Here is a 23,122-nt window from a genome sequence, read left to right as displayed (position 1 = left end):
CAAAGAAGGTCTATGATTTCAAAGCTCTTTACAAAGCCATGTAGATTCATAGCAACCCTAAGCAGCATATAAAACTATGCCTTTGTCTGACTTGTAAGAGGCTTGAGATGCCCTCTTCACTTACTGGTTCATCAATTAAAATTTCCTTTCCTGCTCTAGTGCACAGCTCCATTCAAAACTGGCTTTTATATAACATGACCGATCAAGCCAGCATGCCTCATGCCTGTTCTCAGTTGAATCGCATTTTAACCTACCAAGTAAATAATAGCCTTCTCTGTCTAGATACTATCCTACAGAAATAATGTAAGCCCTATGAGTAATTTTAAATTTTCTAGTAGCCACAGTAAAAAAAAAAAAGTAATTTTCAAATATGTTATTGACCTCAATATATCTGACATGTAACTGATATTAAAATTACTGATATTTTAGACATTCTTGTTTTCATACTAATGCTTTGAATTCTGGTGAGTATTTTACACTGTAGCACATCTCAATTCAGACTAGCCACACTTCCAGTGCTCAACAGCCACATGAGTGTCGGAAAGCATAGGTTCGGACCAGGAGTTAGTGAACTTCTCATATGAGGGGCCAATGATAAACATTTTAGGCTTTATAAACCATATATACAGTCTCTATCACATATTCTTTTTTTTTTCCATTCTTTAAAAATATAAAAACATTTTATATAATATGATCATAGTTAATGCTACTGAAACTTAAAAAGGATACACTTAAAAAGGATTATAATTGTGATTTTTTAAAATACTGAATCAGTATGTTATCAACCTGAAACTAATATTGTATCTCAATTATAATTCAATTAAATGAATAAATAAAAATAAAAATCCAAGAGGATATCATGAAAAAAATGGTGAAGTAGGAAGGCAAGGCGGAAACGTCCTCCCACAAACACACCAAGGAAGTGACTACAGCAAACTCAACTAACCCTGAAAACTGCTGAGCAGACCACCAACACCTGGTAAAGAAGAGAGGACCACACAGAGAAGGGTAAACTGGCAGAGCCAGGATCAATCAGGACCACAGCCCTTCTCCCCATCCCAGCCCAAAGCAGAATGGAGAGGAACAGAGTAGGGAGGGTGTAAGCACCCAGAAACTCTGCACACCTGGCCCAGGAGATCTGCTCTGGAAACAGAGTCCACATTGCACTGGGCTATGGTGATTAACAGGGCTGGATGCCCAGGAGAGTTGAAGCACTCTGGGAGGCTGGGACTTCTGCCACTTGTAGAGGACAGGCATGCTCCACTGGTTCTGCTGAGACCCAATAGAGGCAGCAGGTTGAAATATTTACCAGCAGTGGGAAGGTGCCAGAGGGGCTAGGGTTGAATGGAGCTCTCTCTGCAAGAGAAAGGGCAGGTGGATGATGCTTCCCCAGCCCTCCTTCAGCCCACTGACCATGAGCTCCAGGGAGCCAGCCCCAAGTGCTCCATCCCCCTTGCTGACAGCTCCACCCCAGGTACTCCCTGCACATGCACCCCACACATCCCAACAGTCCAGCAGCGCTGGCACAGCTGCCGTGTGGACAGTGGGTGACCCTGCCCACAATGATCCCAGTAGAAGCTCCACTGCATGACTGAGGTAAACAGTGAGTTGGGGGCAGACTGAGATCAGCCACTGCCCATAGACGGGAAGATGACCCTGCCCACAGCCCACAAATAGCAGATGGGGCACCGTCACAAGGGAAAACCAGACACAGGTGAGCAAAGAGTCCTGAGCTTCTGGACACCACAGGATGCCCTCTTCATAAAACCATTACTTTCTAGACCAGGAGGCATAGCAGATCCATCTAATACAAAGGAATAAATGTAGAAACTCTGACAAAATGAGGAGGCAAAAGAATATGTTCCAAACAAAAGAAAAGGATAAGACGTTAGAAAAGGGCTAAATGAAATGGATATCACCAGTCTTCTTGATAAAGATGTCAAAGCATCAGTCAATAATATGCTCACTGATCTGCAGAAAAGTATTAGCAGTTTCACAGAGAACTACAACAAAGAGAGAAGAGTTAAAACTCAGAGCTGAATAATACAATGACTGAAATAAAAATACAATGGAGGGAATGAATAATAGATTGCTGCTATTAGAGGAGACAATGAATGAGATGGAAATTAGAGAACAGGAGAACAATAAAGCTGAGGAACAGAGAGATAAAAGAATCCTGAGAAATGAAAGGATGTTAAAAGAGCTGTGTGACAACTCCAAATGAAGCAATATTCGCACAATAGAAGTACCAGGAGGAAGAGAGAGAGACAAAGGAGTAGAATGTCTCTTAAAAAAAATAATTGCTGAAAACTTCCCAATCTGGGGAAGGAAACAGACACCCAGGTCCTAGAAGCACAGAGAGCCCCTAACAAAAGGAACTCCACAAAGACAACAAGAAGACATGTAATAATTGAAATGGCAAATATTAAGGATAAAGAGGGGGTACTGAAAGCAGCTGGAGAGGCAAAATTACTTAAAAAGAAACCACATCAATCTATTAGCAGACTTCTCAGCAGAAACTTCAAAGGCCAGAAAAGAGTGGCATGAAATATTTAATGTAATGAAACAGAAGGACCTTCAACCAAGAATCCTCTACCCAGGAGGGTTATCATTGAAAATTACCAAGGAGAGATTAAAAATTTACCTCCAATAAACAGGCCCTACAGGGTATGTTAAAGGTACTTCTGTAGATGGTAATGTTATTAAGTCTAAATATTTTTCATCCATGAAAATAAACCCACAATAAAGGTAGTAGACCAAGTACTTATTAAGCAAGTTCGAAGTTATAAACAAATGCAGTAAAACCAACTATACACAAAATCAGTCCAAGGATACACAAAAAAAATGTAGATTATGACATCTAATAAAGTGTGGAAGAAGGAGAAAACAGAAGTACTTTTAGATTATGTTTGAAATAGAGCAATCATCAACTTAATATAGACTTGTTATATAGTTAGGAAGCTATCCATAAAACTTAAGGTAACCACAAACCTGAAGCCAAATAGATAAACAAAAAAATTAAAAAATGGAAATCCAATCACAACACTGAAGAAAACCATCAAATAACAAAAACAGAAGGAACTACAAAAACAACCAGAAAACAATCAAATGGCAATAAGTACATACTTATCAATAACCTCCTTAAAACTGAAGCAAAAGGCATAAGGTGGCACAATGGATAAAGAAACAAGACCCACCTATATACTGCCTACAAAAGACTCATTTCAAATCTAAAGACATTCATAGACTGAAAGAGAAGGGATAGAAAATGATATTTCATGCAAATAACAGGGAGAAAAAAGTAAGCATAGCAGTACTTGTAATCAGATAAAATAGATTTCAAAACAGAAAATAACAGGAGACAAAGAAGGACATTCCATAATGGTAAAGGGGTCAATCCAACAAAAGGATATAACAAATGTAAATATATATGCACCAGACATAGAAACAGGTAAATATGAAAAATAAATACTAACAAAACTAAAGGGAGAAACAGACTGCAACTCAATCATATTAGGGGATGTTTAACATGCAACTTACATCAATGGACAGATCAACAAGACAGAAAATAAATAAGGACACAGAGGCAGTGAATAATGCATTACATCAGATGGACTTAACAGATATCTACAGAACACTCCACTGAAAAGCAGCAGGATACACATTTTTCTCAAGTGTACACAGAACAGTTCTCCAGGATAGATCACAAAGTAGGCCACAAAAAGAGCCTCCAAATTCAAAAAGATTGAAATATTACCAAGCATCTTTTCAGATCACAATGGTATGAAACTAGAAATAAATTACACAAAGAAAACAAAAAACCAACAAACACTTGGAGGTTAAACAACATGCTTATAAACAACCCATGGACCAATGAATGAATCAAAGAAGAACTCAAGCAATACATGAGTTGCTTGGCATAAGGAGACAAATGAAAACCAGGATATAACTGTTCAAAATATGTGGGACCTCACACCAGTCAGATGGGCCATCCAGAAGAAATAGCAAGTGCTGGCAAGGATGTGGAGAAAAAGGAACCCTCTTACCCTACTGATGGGAATGTAAATTGGAGCAGCTACAATGGAAAGCAGTCTGGAGGTTCCTCAAAAAACTAAAATAGAAATAACAAATGACCCAGTAATTCCAGTTTTTGGAATTTACACAATGAAAACAATATCCCTGATTCTAGAAGATATATGTACCCCTATGTTTATTGCTGCACTATTGACAACAGCCAAGATATAGAAACAACCAAAGTATCCATCCATAGATAAATGGATTTTAAAAAATGCAGTACATATACACAAAGGAATATTATTCAGCCATAAAAAAATCCTGCTATTTGCCACAATATGGATGGACCTAGAAGTTATTATGCTAAGTGAAATAGCCAGGGGGAGAAAGACAAATGCCATATGATTTCACTTATTTGTGGAAACTAAAGACAAAACAAAACAAAATTAACAAAATAGCAGTAGATCCACAGACTCTGAGAAGTGACTGGTGGTTACCATAGGGGAGAAGTTGGGGTGGATGGGTAGCATGGGGAGGGGACAAAGGGACACCAATATACTCAAATATAATATAAGTTGGTCACAGTGATCATAGCACAGCATGGAGAATATAGTCAATGATTCTGTAACATTTTCCTGTGTTGACAGATAGTAACTGCACTAGTTGAGGTGAGGATTTAATAATATAGGTAACTGTTGAACCACCGTGTTATATACTTGAACTAATACAAGAGTGTGTATCAACTACTCTTTTGAACATCTCTATCAACTACTTCAAATCTTTAAAAAAAATCCAAGAGTTTTCACAGGGATTTCACAACTAATTTATTAATAGAATGGTAAATTTTATGTTTTATATATATATATATGTTTTACCAAAACAAAAAAAAATTTTACACAAACACACACATACATATACATTTGCCATTCTTAACTCATGACTCCTACAAAAAGAAGCCTTGGGGCAGATCTGGCCTATAGACATAGTTTGCCGACCCCTGTCTTTGACAAAACCAACATAACTTTCTAACAAGAAAGTAGGTAACTTGTGTGTACTAAAGATAAGAATATATATTTGTATGTGTGTGTATGCAGGCACATATTTAATGTGATAATATTATTGCAAATAATTCAGAATTAGAGCTAGTCTTTTAAGGATAATTAATGAAGTACAAAATACAGTTGAAACAGGAGAAATATCTGATATGTACTACAAGTAGTTTTTAAAATCAATTAATGAGACACAGAAGCAGATACTCTGTGCCAGAAAAGATGGTGTCATTGTTTGTGAAAGTGAACTAAGAGGAACCCATATATTTATTTGCTCCTCTACCTACTTGGGCAACTAATATGTTTAATATTGGGAAATTGACAGTACATTTCATTTAGAGCATTATGCAATTTAAGTCATTTCAGTACACATTATCTCATTTAGGCTTCAAATTAACCACAAGACGTAGAAATATATATACAGCTTGTAATATAATGAGTCATAAGAAATACATATTTGGTCATTCAGATAACCAAATATATATTTCCCAGGTTTATTTGGTCTTCATTCACAGTTGCTAAAAACACTACAGAGTCTTAAAGGTCAAATGAGTATTTCTTCATGTTAATGAGAGACTTTTGGACCCCCACCCAAGGGCAGGGGCTGGAAGTTTAATCAGCCAATGGCCAATAAATTAATGAATCATGACTATGCAATAAAGCCCTCACAAAACTCCCTGAGGAGAGCGTATTGGTCTACCGGATCCTGCTTCTCTGTGGAAGAGAGAGCTTCTACACTTGGGGAGCATCCATGTGCCACCAAGCCAGGCCCCAAACTCCCCAAGGACAGAAGCTCCTTTATTTGGGACCTTGCCCTACACATCTCTTCATCTTGCTGTTATAACTTGTATCCTTTATGGTATCCTTTATTAAACTGGTGAGTTCTGTGAGCAGCTCTAGCAAATTAATCAAATCTAAGAGGGAGGTCACTGGAGCCGCCAATCTGTAGCCGGTAGGTCAGAAGCACAGGTAACTGCCTGGGGCTTGTGGAGGACAGTCGTGTAGGACTGAGCCCTTAACCTGGGGAATCTGGTGTTGTCTCTGGGCAGACAGACTCAGAATTGAATTGAGCTCTCAGACACTCTGCTAGTGTTCGAGAATTGCTTGCTGTTGTGTGTCGGGGAAGACCCCCTTCCATCTCTGCGCACACAAACAGCTATGATACAATATAATGCATATTAGTACCAACTATACACCTTATCCAAGCCAGTAAAGGTCTTCAATTTCTAACCCTGTGCTCTTTCTACTACTGATGCAGTCTTTCTAGTACAACATCCATGTATGCTTCCAATATAGGAGAGACAGAAACAAAATAATTAGAAAGAAAAAAGTAACTTCTGATAATGAAGAGTGCTATGAAGGAAACAGTATGCTGTGACAGAAGAACATATCATTTTAAAAAGTATGATTTTTAAAAAGGGTGATTTACTGAAAGACAAAACATATAAATATTAATTATTCCATCAAAATGATTTCACCTGTTACTGCAATTAACATAGCTTATCAATTCTCCTACATAGGTAATACAAATCTCTCAGTTTCATTACTAAGAACTTCCATATTTCTATGTATATTATTTGGCTTTACATTGAGGAATTATTCCCTATTCTATCATGTTTTAGAATCGATTACAAATTCCTGTCAAACGGCCACTGTTACCTCCAGGTCTTGACCAGGCTGATGCAAATTCCTAGCCAATACCTTTTATTGCTAACTCCATCCAGGTCTCATATTACACTAAATTTCAAAGATCCTTCAATCTAAATACCATTGCCAGATACAACAAAAGCCAATAAACTACAGAATAAAGATAATAAAAAGAGGTCCCACATTCTATCATGACATGGCTTTACAGAAAATGGAATCTAGAATTCTTGGCTATTAACCAGCTGTTCTAATTCCTTGACCTCCTAGACCATTCTACAGCCTCCTCAGGCTCTTTTCAGCCTATAAATCACAGAAAGTCTCTCTCCCATCCTATTGGCCTGAAATCCTAATGTACAAAAGAGAGATTTTGCACAGAAAACATCTCACATAAGTCTGTTTCTCCTGGAATAAAATATCCTAAGACAGAATACACAAATAATTATGTAGAGATTTTCCTTTTGGTTTTGGTGAAGCACGGTTCTATGAGAAATACGATAATTCCATTAAAAACATCTTAGTTTAAACTACTATAGCTAATCATTTAGGGATCTGACAGTACTGAAACACAGAGAAAGGAGTACAGAGGAGTGGCAGGGGAGGGAAACGAACAAAAGTAGGATAGCAGCCAACTTGCAGACTTTATTATTTTGCCCAAGGTTTGCCATGATAACAGCCTCACTACCATGGAAAAGGCAACCTAGAAAGTAAAGAATATCCAGAATATGAAATTCATCAGAATAAAACTGTGCCCCATCCCCCAATCTCCAGGCCATTTTTGTAGTAGAAAGCCTAGAAATAGGCACCTTTGCTCCTCTCCACTTCACTCATCCTCCACTCATGAAGGTAGGTAATAACCTCATCTACTAGGACACTGTTCTGTATCTATTAAAAAAATATGTCTCAACAACTTAAGCCCTTCTAATCCTAACTACCAACTTACTAGATTCCAAACTTACTCTAATCCTAATATTTATTTTCTAAATGTAAAGCCAAATAATACCAACAGAAATACAGAGGTTCTTAAAAATGAAACTGGGAGAAAAATTAAATATAATTTTAATTTTTAATCAGCCAAGTTAAATAGAGTATTAACATTCTGAAAATAAGCAATGAACCTACTTCTTACTTATCCTCCAAAAATACATATCCACTGGGAGGAAGACATGGAAACGGCAAACCATTCATATTATCTGTACCGAATCTTTAACTGTGTCCATCCTTCTAGATTCATCCTTGCAGAATGAATATTCCTAGAAGCCCATAAGGCAAACTCAACTTTTTCATTTTATCTCTCTATACTATTTGAATTTTTTTATCATGTATTAATATTAATTCTGTAAAGCTAGTTCCTTTTTAAAGTAAATTCAAGATAATGTGAACAGATGATCATGTAAAGTAAAACATACCTGTTAGTTAACTATTTGGATACACTATAGCAAGCATTAATATTAAAAACAATAACTGCTTCATAACCAAAAGAATATGGTCAATACCACAATGATGGTAGCACTTATCTCTAGGTGATAAAATCACTCTCTGTTTTTATTTTCTTCTTTTTCTTATTTTCTGAATTTTATTTGAAAAACCTACGTTACCTACAAAACCCAAAAAAAGCAACAAAATGCTAAATTGAAGGGAAAGACTGTTTCCCAAAAAGAAAGACAAATGAAAGTTATTTTGACATATTCTCAAATAAAAGTAAAATACAATAAATTACTAAAAAGCCTATCATGTTGAAATAATATTATATTCACCTAATGTTAAGATCAAGTTGTTGTATCTGTCCCATTCCACGTCGCCACAGGTATCTTTTAAGTCACCACAACTAAAATGTAGATGAAGAGCACTATAATTGCCACTCTGACATTCAGAAACTTCTCATAAAAATTAATTCCAACCTGTATCATCTTCAAAATAACATTGAAAAACTAAAATATGCAAACAGCACCTTGAAGAGATACCTGCATTGTATCTCTTCTTTTCCAGAACCTCAGTACAATCGAGAGATAAACGGATAAAGAAGAAATGTATTACACAGCTAAGAATACTAGCAAAACAAGAACTACACAATGTTTAAAACATGCTTATTTCGCTGTTAGGTCTGAAATTCACACTCCCAAGAATGCAAACCTTCTCTAACAATAAAGCAATATTCTTCAGCCATTAGGGTTATTTGTATAACTGTTTTTAGAAGTCTGACTTACCGAGTACCATCTGCTTTCCAGCTTACTTTATATGGCTTCTGCTCCAAAAGTTTAATATTTTGCTTGTCCATGGAAACAGGCTGTGCTCCAGGGAATCCAGACCTTAAAGAGGAACATTTTATTACTATCATGGCTGGTATCCATACAAAGCAATACATGTCTTAAACCAATCTCAGCATGAGTCACACATTTATCACAATGTTCTCCCTATCAAGAGATTAATGTCAACTGGAATAATACCAGCTTTCAAAGAATGCGAACAAAAGGTTATTGTTTTCTTGACATCTTAGAACACAGGAAACTAACTAACTATAATTAATCAGTTAAATAACTGCCACTGCTATACTATAACTACTGGGCTAATTTTTAAATATTAATACACATGATATGCAAATATGTTTTTTCAAGATTTTTACTTAAGGAGGAAGTTTAAATCTTGCTTTAATTATCTTACATTATTCTAGACCCCATAGTCCTACTTCATGTTCTGCCAACTTGGCATAACTCTACAGGGTTGGCATGTTTCTGCTCAAAAGATGCCCAGAAGTGACAAAACAGGAAAAATATAAGTCAAGATTAAAGTGTACTGGCAAGAGTTTAACACGATACTAAAATCATCTTTAGTTAAAATTATTTACTTCATCACCTTCTTCAATATTACTTCATTATCTTTTAGTAAAAATTATTTCTCCTGATCGATCTGTATATACCAGTCAGAAAGTTCTTTATATTAGGAATATTTAGCAATTAATAATCCTGTTTTTTATGTTCTAACTATATTAGAATTTTCTGCCACAGATGGCAATGATCAACAGAAATGACCATATATCAAGACGCAAAGACAACAGAGTAGTGAACTCTCGCCTGAATCCTCTCCCGTGATGTCTGATATTTGTAATCATGGTAGGAGACAGAACACACTTAAAGCTGACTCTCCCAAGTTTCTCATTACAGAAAAACTAGAAAATGAGACACATTAAAGTTTCATCTCTTCTTTCTTAATAAAATAAGGGCTACCCAAACACCAATCAGCAACTATGGAATCAAACATGAAAAACAAAATAGATGGTGACCACAGTAACTTTCTACTCCTTTAGGAAGACATGTAAGCCATCTAATTTTGAGTCACCTGTCTAGCTATCTAATCTTGACTCAACTAACTCTGACTGCCTCTCTTGAGAAAAAGCTGATAAACTCTTGCATGACATCTTTTTAGTCAACAAAGAAGCCATGTCGATGTTTGCATTGATGTTAAGTGTTACAGATTAAGAATAAATTTTATTTAAAACTTTAAAGTATTTATTACCCTTCCCAGCCACAGAATTGATGACACTTCTGCTGTACCTCTCCTAACTTTGGTTGAGTTGTTACTTGAGTTACACCTTTAACAGTTACACCTTCCAAGAAAATGGCACCCTTAAAATAAAAGGAAAAGAGAAATATTTTATTAGAGTTGAAATCCATTTAGAAAACTGGACTGAAAAAAAGATATGTTTATTTTCACAAATCTGAGCAAACACGTGAAATAGAAATGGTCTGTTGTAGGAGGCTCTATAAACTCCTATGGGAGCACACAACAGATTTTTAATCCAGCATATGATTTTCAGCATACATATATAGCCCAGTGTCCGTGTCATGTTGCCAAAGTACTCCATGGGCACTACTCAGTGATCATAACAGCAATAATTTATCTACCACCACTCAGAGCTAAGCAAAGTATCTGGCATTTTCTCTAATCCTTATAACAATGCTGAAAGGTAGATTATATTTGTTTCATAAATAAATAAATGAGGAATAAAGACAGAATGCATATTATTCAAATGGTAAAAATAAAACTTGAATGCAGGTCTACACTATACCACTCACCAAATGATTCTGATTTAGGGAAGAAGATGAGAGTTGTATCAGTGATGGAGTAAGGATATAAAGGAGATAAACACATACAATGTATATCTTTGTAAACTAGAATATGAATCTAACAGTAGACAAAGTGGCTAAGCTACAGTCATTGGGTGTATCAACATAAAAACTAAATATTTTTCATCAATGAATTTTTAATTCAAATTCTGTAAGTCAGAACTATACAAAATGTCTCACTGTATTTCATAGTAAGCATATTTAAAAATATCACAGAGAAGTGAAGCAAATGGAGAATTTACTTACCAAATATTTAAAAAACACTCCTAGAAATCTTAAACACTAAAGAAATGATCTACTGATATTCCAATTACCTACAGACATCAGTCTCAAGAAAAATCATAAAGCAACTCCAGCTATTATGTAATTAGGGAATAAAAAAATATGGTCTATAAACCTTCTGGCAAAGATTTGACAACGTGAGCTACTTGGGAAGTTTAAAAAAAAAAAGGACATTTAATATTTAGTTCACGTACATACTTTTTGCCCCTTATTCTGAGTCAAATTTATAGTGATCTAATATTTGCCTACTTTTTTTTCCTTAAATAAGCATACCTTAGAGATTGAATGAGCCAAAGGATTAAAGAGTACCACTCCTCTATTATACCATAACCTCTCTTTTCCCACCAATGAAATGTCTTAAGAATCATTTCTGCCATCACAAAGTAAAAGAAAGAATGAATGAAAGAAAAAAACCTTTTTAAAGGAAAGCTAACCAGGGAAATAAGATTTTTTTAACAAATTTAGTTGGTGAAATATTCAGATAACTTCAATATCTTTAGAGAAGGCACTCAGAGAATTCAATATTCAGTATCTCTATTCATAAATTACTAATAGCATAGGATTTTTTTTGTAACTTTTACATGAGGAAGGTATCTAGCTTCATTTCTGAGAAGCAAATTAGTATTAACATATCCTAAAAATATAAACATTACTTCTTTAACAAATAATAAAATGGACTGGAACATAGGAAATACAGTCAACATTCAGTCAAGAGCTTTCCCAAAACACTGCTACAGAATTTTTTTTCAATTCCTTTATATATTTTTTTATTAAGGTATCACTGATATACAATCTAATGAAGGTCTCACATGAGCAATATTGTGGTTACCACATCCACCCATATTATCAAGTCACCCCATACCACACTGCAGCCACTGTCCATTAGCATAGTAAGATGCTATAGAATCACTACTTGTCTTCTCTGTGCTATAGTGCCTTCCCCGTGCCCCCCCCTACATTATGTGTGCTAATCATAACTCCCCTTCACCCTTCCTCCTGACCCACCCTCCTCAATCCATTCCCTTTAGTAACCCCTAGTCCCTTCTATGGAGTCTGTGAGTCCACTGCTGCTTTGTTCTTTCAGTTTTGCTTCGTTGTTATACTCCACAAATGAGGGAAATCATTTGGTACTTGTCTTTCTCTTCTGCCCTATTTCACTGAGCATAATAACCTCTAGCTCCATCCATGCTGTTGCAAATAGTAGGATTTGTTTTCTTCTTATGGCTGAAAATATCCCATTGTGTGTATGTACCACATCTTTATCCATTCATCTATAGATGGACACTTAGGTAGCTTGCATATCTTGGTTATGGTACATAGTGCTGTAATAAACATAGGGATACATATGTCTATTTGATTCTGTGATCTTGTTTTCCTTGGGTAAATTCCTAAGAGTGGAATTCCTGGGTCAAATGGTATTTCTACTTTTGGTTTTTTGAGGAACCTCCATAATGTTTTCTACACTAGTTGAACTAATTTACAATCCCACCAACAGTGTAGGAGGGTTCCCCATTCGCCACATCCTCGCCAGCATTAGCTGTTGTTTGTCTTTTGGATATTGATCCTAACTGGTGTGAGGTGATATCTCATTGTGGTTTAAATTTTCATTTCCCTGATAATTAGTGATGTGGAGCACCTTTTCATGTGCCTGTTAGCCATCTGAACTTCTTTGAAGAAGTGTCTGTTCACTTCACCTGCCCATTTTTTAATCGGGTTATTTGCTTTTTCGGTGTTGAAGCATGTGAGTTCCTTATATATTTTGGATGTTAACCCCTTATCAGATATGTCATTTATAAATATATTCTCCCATACTGTAGGATGCCTTTTTGTTCTGATGGTTTCCTTTGTGCTACAGAAGCTTTTGTAGTTTGATGCAGTCCCGTTTCATTTTTTATTTTGTTTCCCTTGCCAAGATGTGTTCAGAAAAAAGTTTCTCATGTTTATAGTCAAGAGATTTTTGCCTGTTTTCTTCTAAGAGTTTTGCAGTTTCATGACTCACAATCAGGTCTTTGATCCATTTCGAGTTTATTTTGTGTATGGAGTTACACAATAATCCAGTTTCATTCTCTTACATGTTGCTGTCCAGTTTTTCCGACACCAGCTGCCAGCTGTGGAAGAGGCTGTCATTTCCCCATTGTGTATCCATGGCTCCTTTATTGTATATTATGACTATATATGTTCATGTTTATATCAGGGCTCTCTATTCGGTTCAGTTGATCTATGGCTCTGTTCTTGTGCCAGTACTAAATTTTGATTACTGTGGCTTTGTGGTAGAGCTTGAAGTTGGGGAGCATAAGCCCCCCAGCTTTATTCTTCCTTCTCAGGACTGCTTTGGCTACTCAGTCTTTTGAGTTGCATATGAATTTTAGAACTATCTGTTCTAGTTCACTGAAAAGTGCTGTTGGAATTTTGATAGGGATTGCATTGAATCTGCAGATTGCTTTAGGCAGGATGGCCATTTTAACAATATTAATTCTTCCTATCAATGAGCATGGGATGTATTTCCATTTATTGATGTATAATTTCTCTTATCAGTGTCTTATAGTTTTCAGGATACAGATCTTTCACCTCCTTGGTTAGGTTTATTCCTAGGTATCTTATTTTATTGATGCAATTGTGGATGGAATTGTTTTCCTGATTTCTCTGCTTGTTCATCATTAGGATATACAAATGCAACAGATTTCTGTGTATTAATTTTGTATCCTGCAACTTTGCTGAATTCAGTTATTAGTTCTAGTAGCTTTGGGGTGGATTCTTTGGGGTTTTTTGTGTACAACAGCATGTCACCTACAAACAGTGACGGTGTAACTTCTTTTCTTAGCAATCTGGAGGGCTTTTATTTCATTGTGTTGTCTGATTGCTGGGGCTAGAACCTCCAGTACTATGTTGAATAAAAGTGGTAAAAGTGGGCAGCCTTGTATTGTTCCCGATCTTAAAGGAAAACCTTTCTGCATTTCGCTGTTAAGTATTATGTTGGCTGTGGGTTCGTCATATATGACCTTTATTAGGTTGAGGTACCTGCCCTCTATACCCATTTTGTTAAGAGTTTTTATCATGAATGGAAGTTGAATTTTATCAAATGTTTGTTCAGCATTTATGGAGACGATCATGTGGTTTTCGTCCTTGTTTTTGTTGATGTGGTGGATGATATTGATTGATGTATGAATATTTTACCATCCTTGTATCCCTGAAATAAATCCCACTTGATCATGATGGATGATCTTTGATGTATTTTTTAATTCAGTTTGCTAATGTTTTATTGAGTATTTTTGCATCTCTATTCATCAGGGATATTGGCTTATAATTTTTTTTGTGGTGTCTGCCTGGTTTTGGTATTAGAGTGTTACTAGCCCCACAGAATGAGTTTGTATGTATTCCCACCTCTTCTACTTTTTGGAAAACATTAAAGAGAATCAGGCCTTCTCTAAATGTTTGATAAAATTCATCTGGTCAACGGGTTTTGTTCTTAGGTAGGTTTTTGATTATCAGTTTGATTTCATTGCTGGTAATTGATCTGTTCAGATTTTCTATATCTTCCTGTGTAAGCCTTGGAAAGTTGTATTTTCTTTAAAGTTGTCCATTTTTTGTAGGTTATCCCATTTGTTGGATATAATTTGAGCATGCAATTTTTCATAGTATTCTCTAATAATTCTATTTCTGTGGTGTCTGTGGAGGGCAAGATGTGATGTCATCCCAGACGTGACATCACCGGTGATATCACCAGAAGTTAGATCACCAGAAATGGAAGTAACATCATTATGAGCTTGTGTATATAAGTGGTACTCAGAAAATAAACTACGTCACTTGTCCACCATTCGTGGGCAGTGAACCAACCTCCTGATCCCAGCTTTGGTTTCTGTGTCTTTTTCTGTATTTTCCTCACTGTATTTTCCTCAAGCTCCTCATCCACTCCACTCAGGTTCAGCTGGTTTGTGGAGCTGGTTTCTGCAGGTGGCGTCCCAACAGGGACCTGAGGACCTGAGAAGAGTCAGGTCTCATGTGCATGGCTGGCACTTTCAGTGAGAAGCGGCTCCTATTGGTGAACAGACGCGTGTCTATAAGGTACAGACTTGGTGAAGTCCTAGAGGTAGTACGGGACTAGTAGCATCAGGAGTAAAACTTGGGATAGCAAGGGTCAAAGGACTGTCAGACTCTCAAATTTTTGTTTGTACGTTTTAAGCTATAGCTATGGGTCTGTCTGGATCTAAAGACCAGTCGCTCTTTGTACTTAATGCTTAAAGCTATGCTTCACACCCACAGCAGTAATGTTCGCAGCTGGCAGTTAAAATCTTTTCTTGCTTTTAAGCAGACTTGGCAAGAAGTGGGCCTGCAGTTTAAATGACATTTCACTCTTCATGGGCCTCAGGACTTTCCCGTGGAAACATTTGCCCTGTGGAATTTAGTGAAAGAAAGTCTGGACTTCTCCCCCACAGCCTCCCGTTTGCCAGATAAACCTCTTGAAGAGAACGTTGTGGCTGAACAACTTAAACAGGCGGTGACTGACTATGAGGCTCTTGTAAAATCCACAGCCTCAGAGAGTGATGAATCTTTGCATCCTGAATATGAGCAGAAACTAACCCAGAAGAAACAATACTTTCAGAAAGAATCTGGATCATCGGGGGGAAGAGGGGAGGAGGATGATATGCCTACAGACTCCAAGTCAGAGCTAGCTGACCTTGGAAAGTCTAAAATAACTTCTCCTTATCTCCTGCCCCCTCTCTTTACAAGTCTACCTCATTCTCTCTAATAATTTGCAAACTGGACAATTAACTTAGCCTGCAAGCCCAGCCATAAACTACATAGTATATATAAGGCAGGATGGATTCCATCTTAACTTATTCTTTAGCAAACAAACAATAGTTCAGCACATAATTACATCATCATTTTGCACTTGGATATTAGTACCTAAAAAATCTTTGTGTCAGTTTCTGTGTGTGCATTCTTTTATGTTGACTGTGGTCATTACATCTCAATCTATAGGTTTGTATGTCTAAATGTGTAAATAAAAAATATTTTTCTACCTCTGGATGGCATTAATAAAAATTAATTCACAGACAAATACTTGCAAAAATTGGACAATTTAAACCTTCCAGAAATTCTAATAAAAAATATTAAACATTAGGGCTAATTTAAGTTTAACTGAAACGGATGTATCCTCATGGTTATCAACTGCCTAAGTTTACTTAAAGTCATTTAAGTTGATATTATCTGTTAAATCTTTCAAGAAGATGTTTAAAGAAAGGACTGACTTTGTCTAAAGTTTGGTAAAAGTTTTGTAAGTAATCTAGCATGGCTGCTAAAAATAAGTGCAGCAATAACATCTTAATAATAACAGCATATTAATATATAACTGTGTGTATGTCTGCAAACAGCCTAAGAATTTTTGTGGTAACTAAAATTCTTACAGTTTTGCTAAGTTATATAGACATATTTTATGCTGAGAAATTGTGGTCTAAGGCACATTTCCAGAAATTATAAAACATGTTCATAAATGTATCAATCTAAAGAATGCTGGTGTAACAGTTTACAATGGCCTATTTTTCAGTGTTCACTGAAGGTTAAGGTACCAAATGGTTTTAAGTTTTAATTAAAACTAATATAATAAGGAAAACATTTCTGTATGCTGAAGAATGTGTGTTTTGACAAGAGAAGGTATAAGGAATAGAAATGCATTGTATTGAGAGTAAAAGAAGGTAACTTTGTTCTTAAGTACAGCTGTTTATTGAGTGCTTAAGAAATATGATCTTAATATTAAAAGGACTATAAGCTAAGTATTGTTAACAATTGTGTGACCTTCTGTATTTGCCTTTAGATCTTTTTATTGTCATTCTGGTTAAATAATAAGTATTATTTAATAATAACCTATAATTCTATTTAGGCAAGTGCCCGGAAAACTTTCTTTTAACAACTTTCTAAAACCAAATTCAAAAAGGTGCTTTTACCTCTAGTTAACTCTGATATGTTCCAGGGGGCCTCTGGAACATGTCAGAGGAATTTTTTCTCCTCATTAGGGAAAATACTTGGCTATTTCTGCTTATTTATCTAATATATAATTTCTTGGAAAGCCCTGTCAAAGGAATAATTCTAAACTTTACTGAATATTTTATATTATAGATATTTCCAAATATCCCTATATCAACTGTCTTATGTAAGTTCTCCTCAGATATTTAACCATTATAAATTCTAAGTCTTTTGTCATTTATAGTTTATTATTCCTACACTGATAAAGAACTAGATCCCAGCAGCAGTGCTTATCTCTGGAGAAGTCATATCTGCTAAAGGTCTTTGTTGACTCCCCCAAACGGCTGGTCAAACATCATCATACAGTGGTGAACTCCCGAGATGAGGATGAGGACCACCCCAGAAGTCCGCCTCCCTCGACACCCAACATCACCTACAACTTCATTTAGAGAAAGAAGGGGGAGAGCTCCCAGAGCTCCCAGCTATGCCCTAAGTTTTGCCCTAAGGTTTTTCCGATCTTTTCACCTTTCTTCCTGTTTGCTGGTTCTGTGATCTTTCTCCTTCCTTCTCAAACCAAACATTTTCTAAAATCTCATTACCCTGTTGTTTCGGAAAAAATATCTACATTATAAAAAATGGCCTGAGTTTCTCAAAATATATAACTTGAGCTAGGACCCTGCTGGCTGGCAAAGGATCCCTACAGCAGATACTGGGCATGGAGGCCATGGAGGCATAAACAGCCAAAGAGACAGAAAACCGATGCTGCCTTTCTCTCACTCACATGCCTCACATCACCCTGATTGGCCCTGGAGGATGACTAGTAAGCCAGAGACAGATAAGATTCCTCAAGGAAAAAACAACCCAAGGCAGGCACAGTCGCAGAGGGGCCATCAGGAGAGAACTTGAGGGCCAACAGAGGTGAGGCACAGATCCTCACCCCACCAACTTTGCAGAGGCCTAAATCTTCACCATCTCTGACAGAAGTCTCCTCCTCCTAAGGCTGCTTTGCTGCCCATGCTCAGCTCAGGTTGAGAACCAGGCTGTGACATAATCCCACTTTTCTATTTCACTATGGGAAATTTAAAAAATCTTTCACTATGGGAACTTAAGGGAAGGACTATATTAAAAATGGGATATTTAAGGGAAGACTTTCTATAATCTCTATTATATCTATCTCTATATTTATTTTTAATAAAGTAGAAAGGGGAAGATGTGGAGGGCCAGATGTAAGGTCACCCCAGAAATGACATCACAGGGCCCGGGCACCAGGGACCAGTGTCACCAGAAGTGAGATCACTGGAAACGGAGATGACATCATTATGAGCTTCTGTATGTAAGTGCTGCTCAGAAAATAAACTGCATCACTTGTCCAACATCCATGGGCAGTGAACCTCTTGATCCTGGCTTTGTTTTCTCTTTTTTGTATCTTTTTCTATATTTTCCTCACTGTATTTTCCTCAAGCTCATCTACTCCACTCAAGTTCAGCTGGTTTGTGGAGCTGGTCTCCGCAGGTGTCCATATTGATTTTTCCTTTCTCATTTCTGATTCTTTTTATGTGTGTACACTCTCTTGTTTACTTGATAAGTCTGGCTAGGGGGTTATCTATTTATTTTTTCAAAGGACCAACTCCTGGCTTTGATTCTATTTTTGTGTTCTTCTCAATTTCATTTATTTATACTCTGGCCTTTATTATATCCCTCCTTCTACTGACTTTGGGCCTCATTTATTCTTCTTTTTTCTAGTTTCATTGATTGTGAATTTAGACTATTCATTGGGATTGTTATTCTTTTTTGACATAAACCTGTATAGCTATATACCTTCCTCTTAGAACTGCCTTTCCTGCATCCCACAGTTTTTGGGGTGTTAAATTGTTTTCATTTGTCTCCATATATTGCTTGACCTGTTTTTATTTGGTTATTGATCCATTATTTATTCAAGAACATGTTCTTAAGCCTCCATGTGTTTGGGGGCTTTTTTGTTTTCTTTGCATAACTTATTTCTAGTTTCATACCTTTGTGCTCTGAAAAGCTGGGTGGTACAATTTCATTCCTTCTGAATTTACTGAGGCTCTTTTTGTGGCCTACTATGTGATCTATTCTGGAAAATGGTCCATGTGCACTTGAGAAGAATGTGTATCCTGCTGCTTTTGGGAGGAGTGTTCTGTAGATGTCATTAGGTCCATCTATTCTAATGTATCATTCAGTGCCTCTGTCTCTTTACTTATTTTCTGTCTGGTTGATCTGTCCTTTGGAGTGAGTGTTGTGTTGAAGTCTCCTACAATGAATGCAGTGAATTTTATTTCCCCCTTAAATTCTGTTAGTATATGTTTCACATATTTAGGTGCTCCTATGTTGGGTGCATAGATATTTATAATGGCTAAATCCTCTTGTTGGACTGATCCCTTTATTATTATGTAATTTCCTTCTGTCTTATTATTTTCTTTGTTTTGAAATCTATTTTGTCTGATACGAGTACTGCTACTCCTGCTCTTTTCTCCCTTTTATTTGCATGAAATTTCTTTTTTCATGCCTTCACTTTTAGTCTGTGTATGTCTTTCAGTTTGAAGTGAGTCTCTTGCAGGAAGCATATAGATGTATCTTGTTTTCTTACCCATTCAGTAACTTGATGTCTTTTGATTGGTGCATTCAGTCCATTTACACTTAAGGTGATTATCAATCAATATGTACTTACTGCCATTGTAAGCTTTAGATTTGCGGTTACCAAAGGTTCAAGGGCAGCTTCTTTACTATCTAACAGTCTAACTTAACTCACTTATTACACTATTTCAAACACAATTTAATGGAGTTTTTTTTCTTATTCTTCTTCCTCCTCCAGTTTTTATATATTAGGTGTCATATTCTGTACTCTTTGAGTATCTCTTGACTCACTTTGGGGGTAGCTGATTTAATTTTGCATTTGATTAGTAATTAATTGGTCTACTTCCTTTACTGTGGTTTTATTTTCTCTGGAGACAACTATTTAGCCTTAGGAGCACTTCCATCTATAGCAGTCCCTTTAAAATACACTCTAGAGATGCTTTCTGGGAGATAAATTCCCTCAATTTTTGCTTATCTGGAAATTGTTTAATCCTTCCTTCAAATTTAAATGATAATCTTGCTGGGAAGAGTATTCTTGGTTCGCGGCCCTTCTATTTAATTGCATTAAATCTATCGTGCCACTCCCTTCTGGCCTGTAAGGTTTCTGCTGAGAAGTCTGATGATAGCCTGCTAGATTTTCCTTTGTATTTTTTTTTCTCTCTCTGGCTGCTTTTAAAAGTCTGTCCTTAGGCTTGATTTTGCCATTTTAATTATATGTCTCGGTGTTGTCTTCTAGAGTCCCTTGTGATGAGAGATCTGTGCACTTCCATGACCTGTGAGACTATTTCCCTCCCCAAATTGGGGAAGTTTTCAGCAATTATTTCCTCAAAGAGACTTTCTACCCTTTTTTCTCTCTTCTTTATCTTCTGGTCACCATATGATGCAAATATTGGTTTTTTTGGATTGGTTACACGGTTCTCTTATTATTCTTTCATTCCTAGAGATCCTTTTTTCTCTCTGTGCCTCAGCTTTTGTTTTCCTGTTCTCTAATTTATATTTCACTTATCATCTCCTCAACCTTATCTAATTTGCTTTTAAATCCCTCCGTTGTATGTTTCATTTCAGATACTGTTTTTTTCAAAGTTTCTCTCTCTTTGTTGAAGTCCTCCCTGAGACCTTGAATATTTTTCTTTAGCTCCAAGCATGAGCATGTTTATGATTTTTACTTTGAAATCTTTATCAAGAATATTTGTGATTTCAGTATCACTTATCCCTCTTTCTGGGTGAGGGATTTCAGGTTTTACCCGATTCTTTTGCTGTTTCATATTTCCAGTGACTCCTATAGAATACCTTTGTGTAGGCAGTGCCCTCTAGTGCCCAGAAGCTCTGCTCTCTGGAGCTGCCCAGCACCTGGAGCAATGGTCAGAGTTCCAGGTGTGCAGCACTGGTGCATATGGGGAGGAAAGAGGTCTCCCCTGCTTCCTGGCTGCAAAGCCTGCCTCCACTGCCAGGGCCAGTTGACCAGTTGCACAGGGAGCAGCTCTGTGCTACACCCATAGCTGCCATAAGCGGGGCTGCCCTCCAGCTGGTCTGGCATAATAGCAGAGGCACCAGGTGAGTGGAATGGTGCTGGCCAGGAGGAAGGCTCAGCAGGCTGCATACCACAGTGGGGGAGCCTCAGGGCTGCATTGCCACCCAGGGGATGGAGCACCTGAAGCTCCTGATAGTTCCCAACCTGCAGGGCTTAGTGTGCCAAGATGATTTTGTCCATCTGTTCGTTCTCCTGAGCACCAAGCTCTGTGTAATTCTTGCTCCTTTAGCAGCCCTCTCACTGTTGGGAAGTCTTTCAACATGCCCACCTTTCTTTTGTCCCGGAGCAGCCAGTTTGTGGTACCTGTTCTCCACAGTTGGCTGGACTCTGTCTCTCTGAGTATTCCACCTGTCTTTGCTTTCCAACTCCTCTAATCTCCACAGCACCATGTAATGTGGGTTCATGCTCCCAGAGCAGATCTCCAGGGGTGGGTGTTTAGCAGTCCTTGGCATCTACTCCCTCCCTGCTCCATTTCTCTTCCTCATGCCTCTGAGCTGGGGAGGGGAAAGGGCATGGGTCCCACTGGGTATCATCTTTGCCACTTTTCTGTGAGGTTTTCCCCAGATATAGGCAGTCAGTAGCAGTCTTCTTACAGGTCGCTGTTTCAGGATTAGTTGTTTTTGCTGTATTTTTCTTACTTTATGCAGATTTGGTGGAAGGTTTCTGTCTCACTTCTCATACCACAATGTTCCCCCCCACCCACCTCTGCTACATAAGTATTGTTAAAAATCTATGCAGTTGACTATTTTCAATAGCCAACACATGGAAGCACCTAAGTGTCCATCAATAGATGAATGGATAAAGAAGATATAGTACACAAACAAAATGGAATATTATTCAGCCATAAAAAGAAAAGAAATCCTTCTATTTGCAATGACATGGATAGATCTAGAGGGTATTATGCTCAGTGAAATAAGCAAGGCAGGGAAAGACAAATAGCAAATGATTTCACTTATTTCTGGAATATAATAAAGCAAAACAGAAGGAACAAAATAGCAGTAGAGACTCATAGACACTGAGAAGGGACTAGTGGTTACCAAAAAAGAAGGGCTGGAGAGGAGAGGAAGGGGATTAAGAGGCACAATAATTCACAATCACAATATAGCTTGGTCACAGAGATGATCGTACAGTATGGAGAATATAGTCAGTGATTCTGTAACATCTTACTAAGTTGATAGACAGTGACTGAACTGGAGGTGGTGAGGACTTTATAATATGGGTAAATACTGAACCACTGTATTGTGTATTTGAAACCAATGTAAGATTGTGTATCAATGATACTTAAATATATAATTTGAGGAATAAAAAAATGTATGCAGTGGAACAAGCTAAATATTTTTTAATTTAACAGAACAAATAAATATTGAGCCTCAGGACAGTCCATTTCTGTTGAGATTTATTTACAAAAGATAATTGCAACTATCTAGTAAATATCTGTCATCCATTTATGTTTCTTCTTCCTTACCCTATTCTACAAAGCATCAATTTGTTTTTTTACTTTTATATTCTCCTATTGTCTTCTGCAATAATTAAGTAAAAAGAAAGGTAGGAATAAGTCCAATAAAAATAGTAAGCATTAGGTACCTTATACACAAATAATATTTAGTAACTTTAAGTAAAACTTAATTTTGTTTATTGTTTTTACAAGTTTATCCTGATAAAATAATAACAATCAAAATTATGTAATAATTCAAAGAAAGATCACTAACCATAAATATAAACAGTAATGTCTTGAGTCTGGAACTACTTTCAAACACACCATAATTGAGTTTTAAAGTCAATGACATTTATTTTCACTTTTTAACAAATTTCAATTTTTAGTCTATGGGAATAAAGAAAACTCAAAGGCAGAAAGAAGAAAATATATGTCTAACATGCAGAAGTATATTTCATTAACAGAATCTACCTAAACAAAATCT

General features: G+C 36.7%; 1 protein-coding gene across 3 annotated transcripts in view; it reads right to left on the bottom strand.

The window, feature by feature from the left end:
• The window catches only part of RNGTT (RNA guanylyltransferase and 5'-phosphatase), a 262,720-nt gene that overhangs the window by 207,458 nt on the left and 32,140 nt on the right, over nt 1-23,122 (bottom strand). For all 3 annotated transcript variants that reach the window (XM_037013987.2, XM_037013991.2, XM_037013982.2), the window contains exons 7-8: nt 10,221-10,330; nt 8,915-9,016 (exon numbers count right to left, since the gene is read on the bottom strand). In XM_037013987.2, coding sequence (XP_036869882.1) covers nt 8,915-9,016; nt 10,221-10,330 — 212 coding nt within the window. The remainder of the gene's footprint in view (nt 1-8,914; nt 9,017-10,220; nt 10,331-23,122) is intronic.

This window comes from Manis javanica, chromosome 13 (genome assembly GCF_040802235.1).
Source record: "Manis javanica isolate MJ-LG chromosome 13, MJ_LKY, whole genome shotgun sequence".
NCBI classification, from domain to species: Eukaryota; Metazoa; Chordata; class Mammalia; order Pholidota; family Manidae; genus Manis; species Manis javanica.
This window is presented reverse-complemented; position numbering and strand designations above follow the sequence as displayed.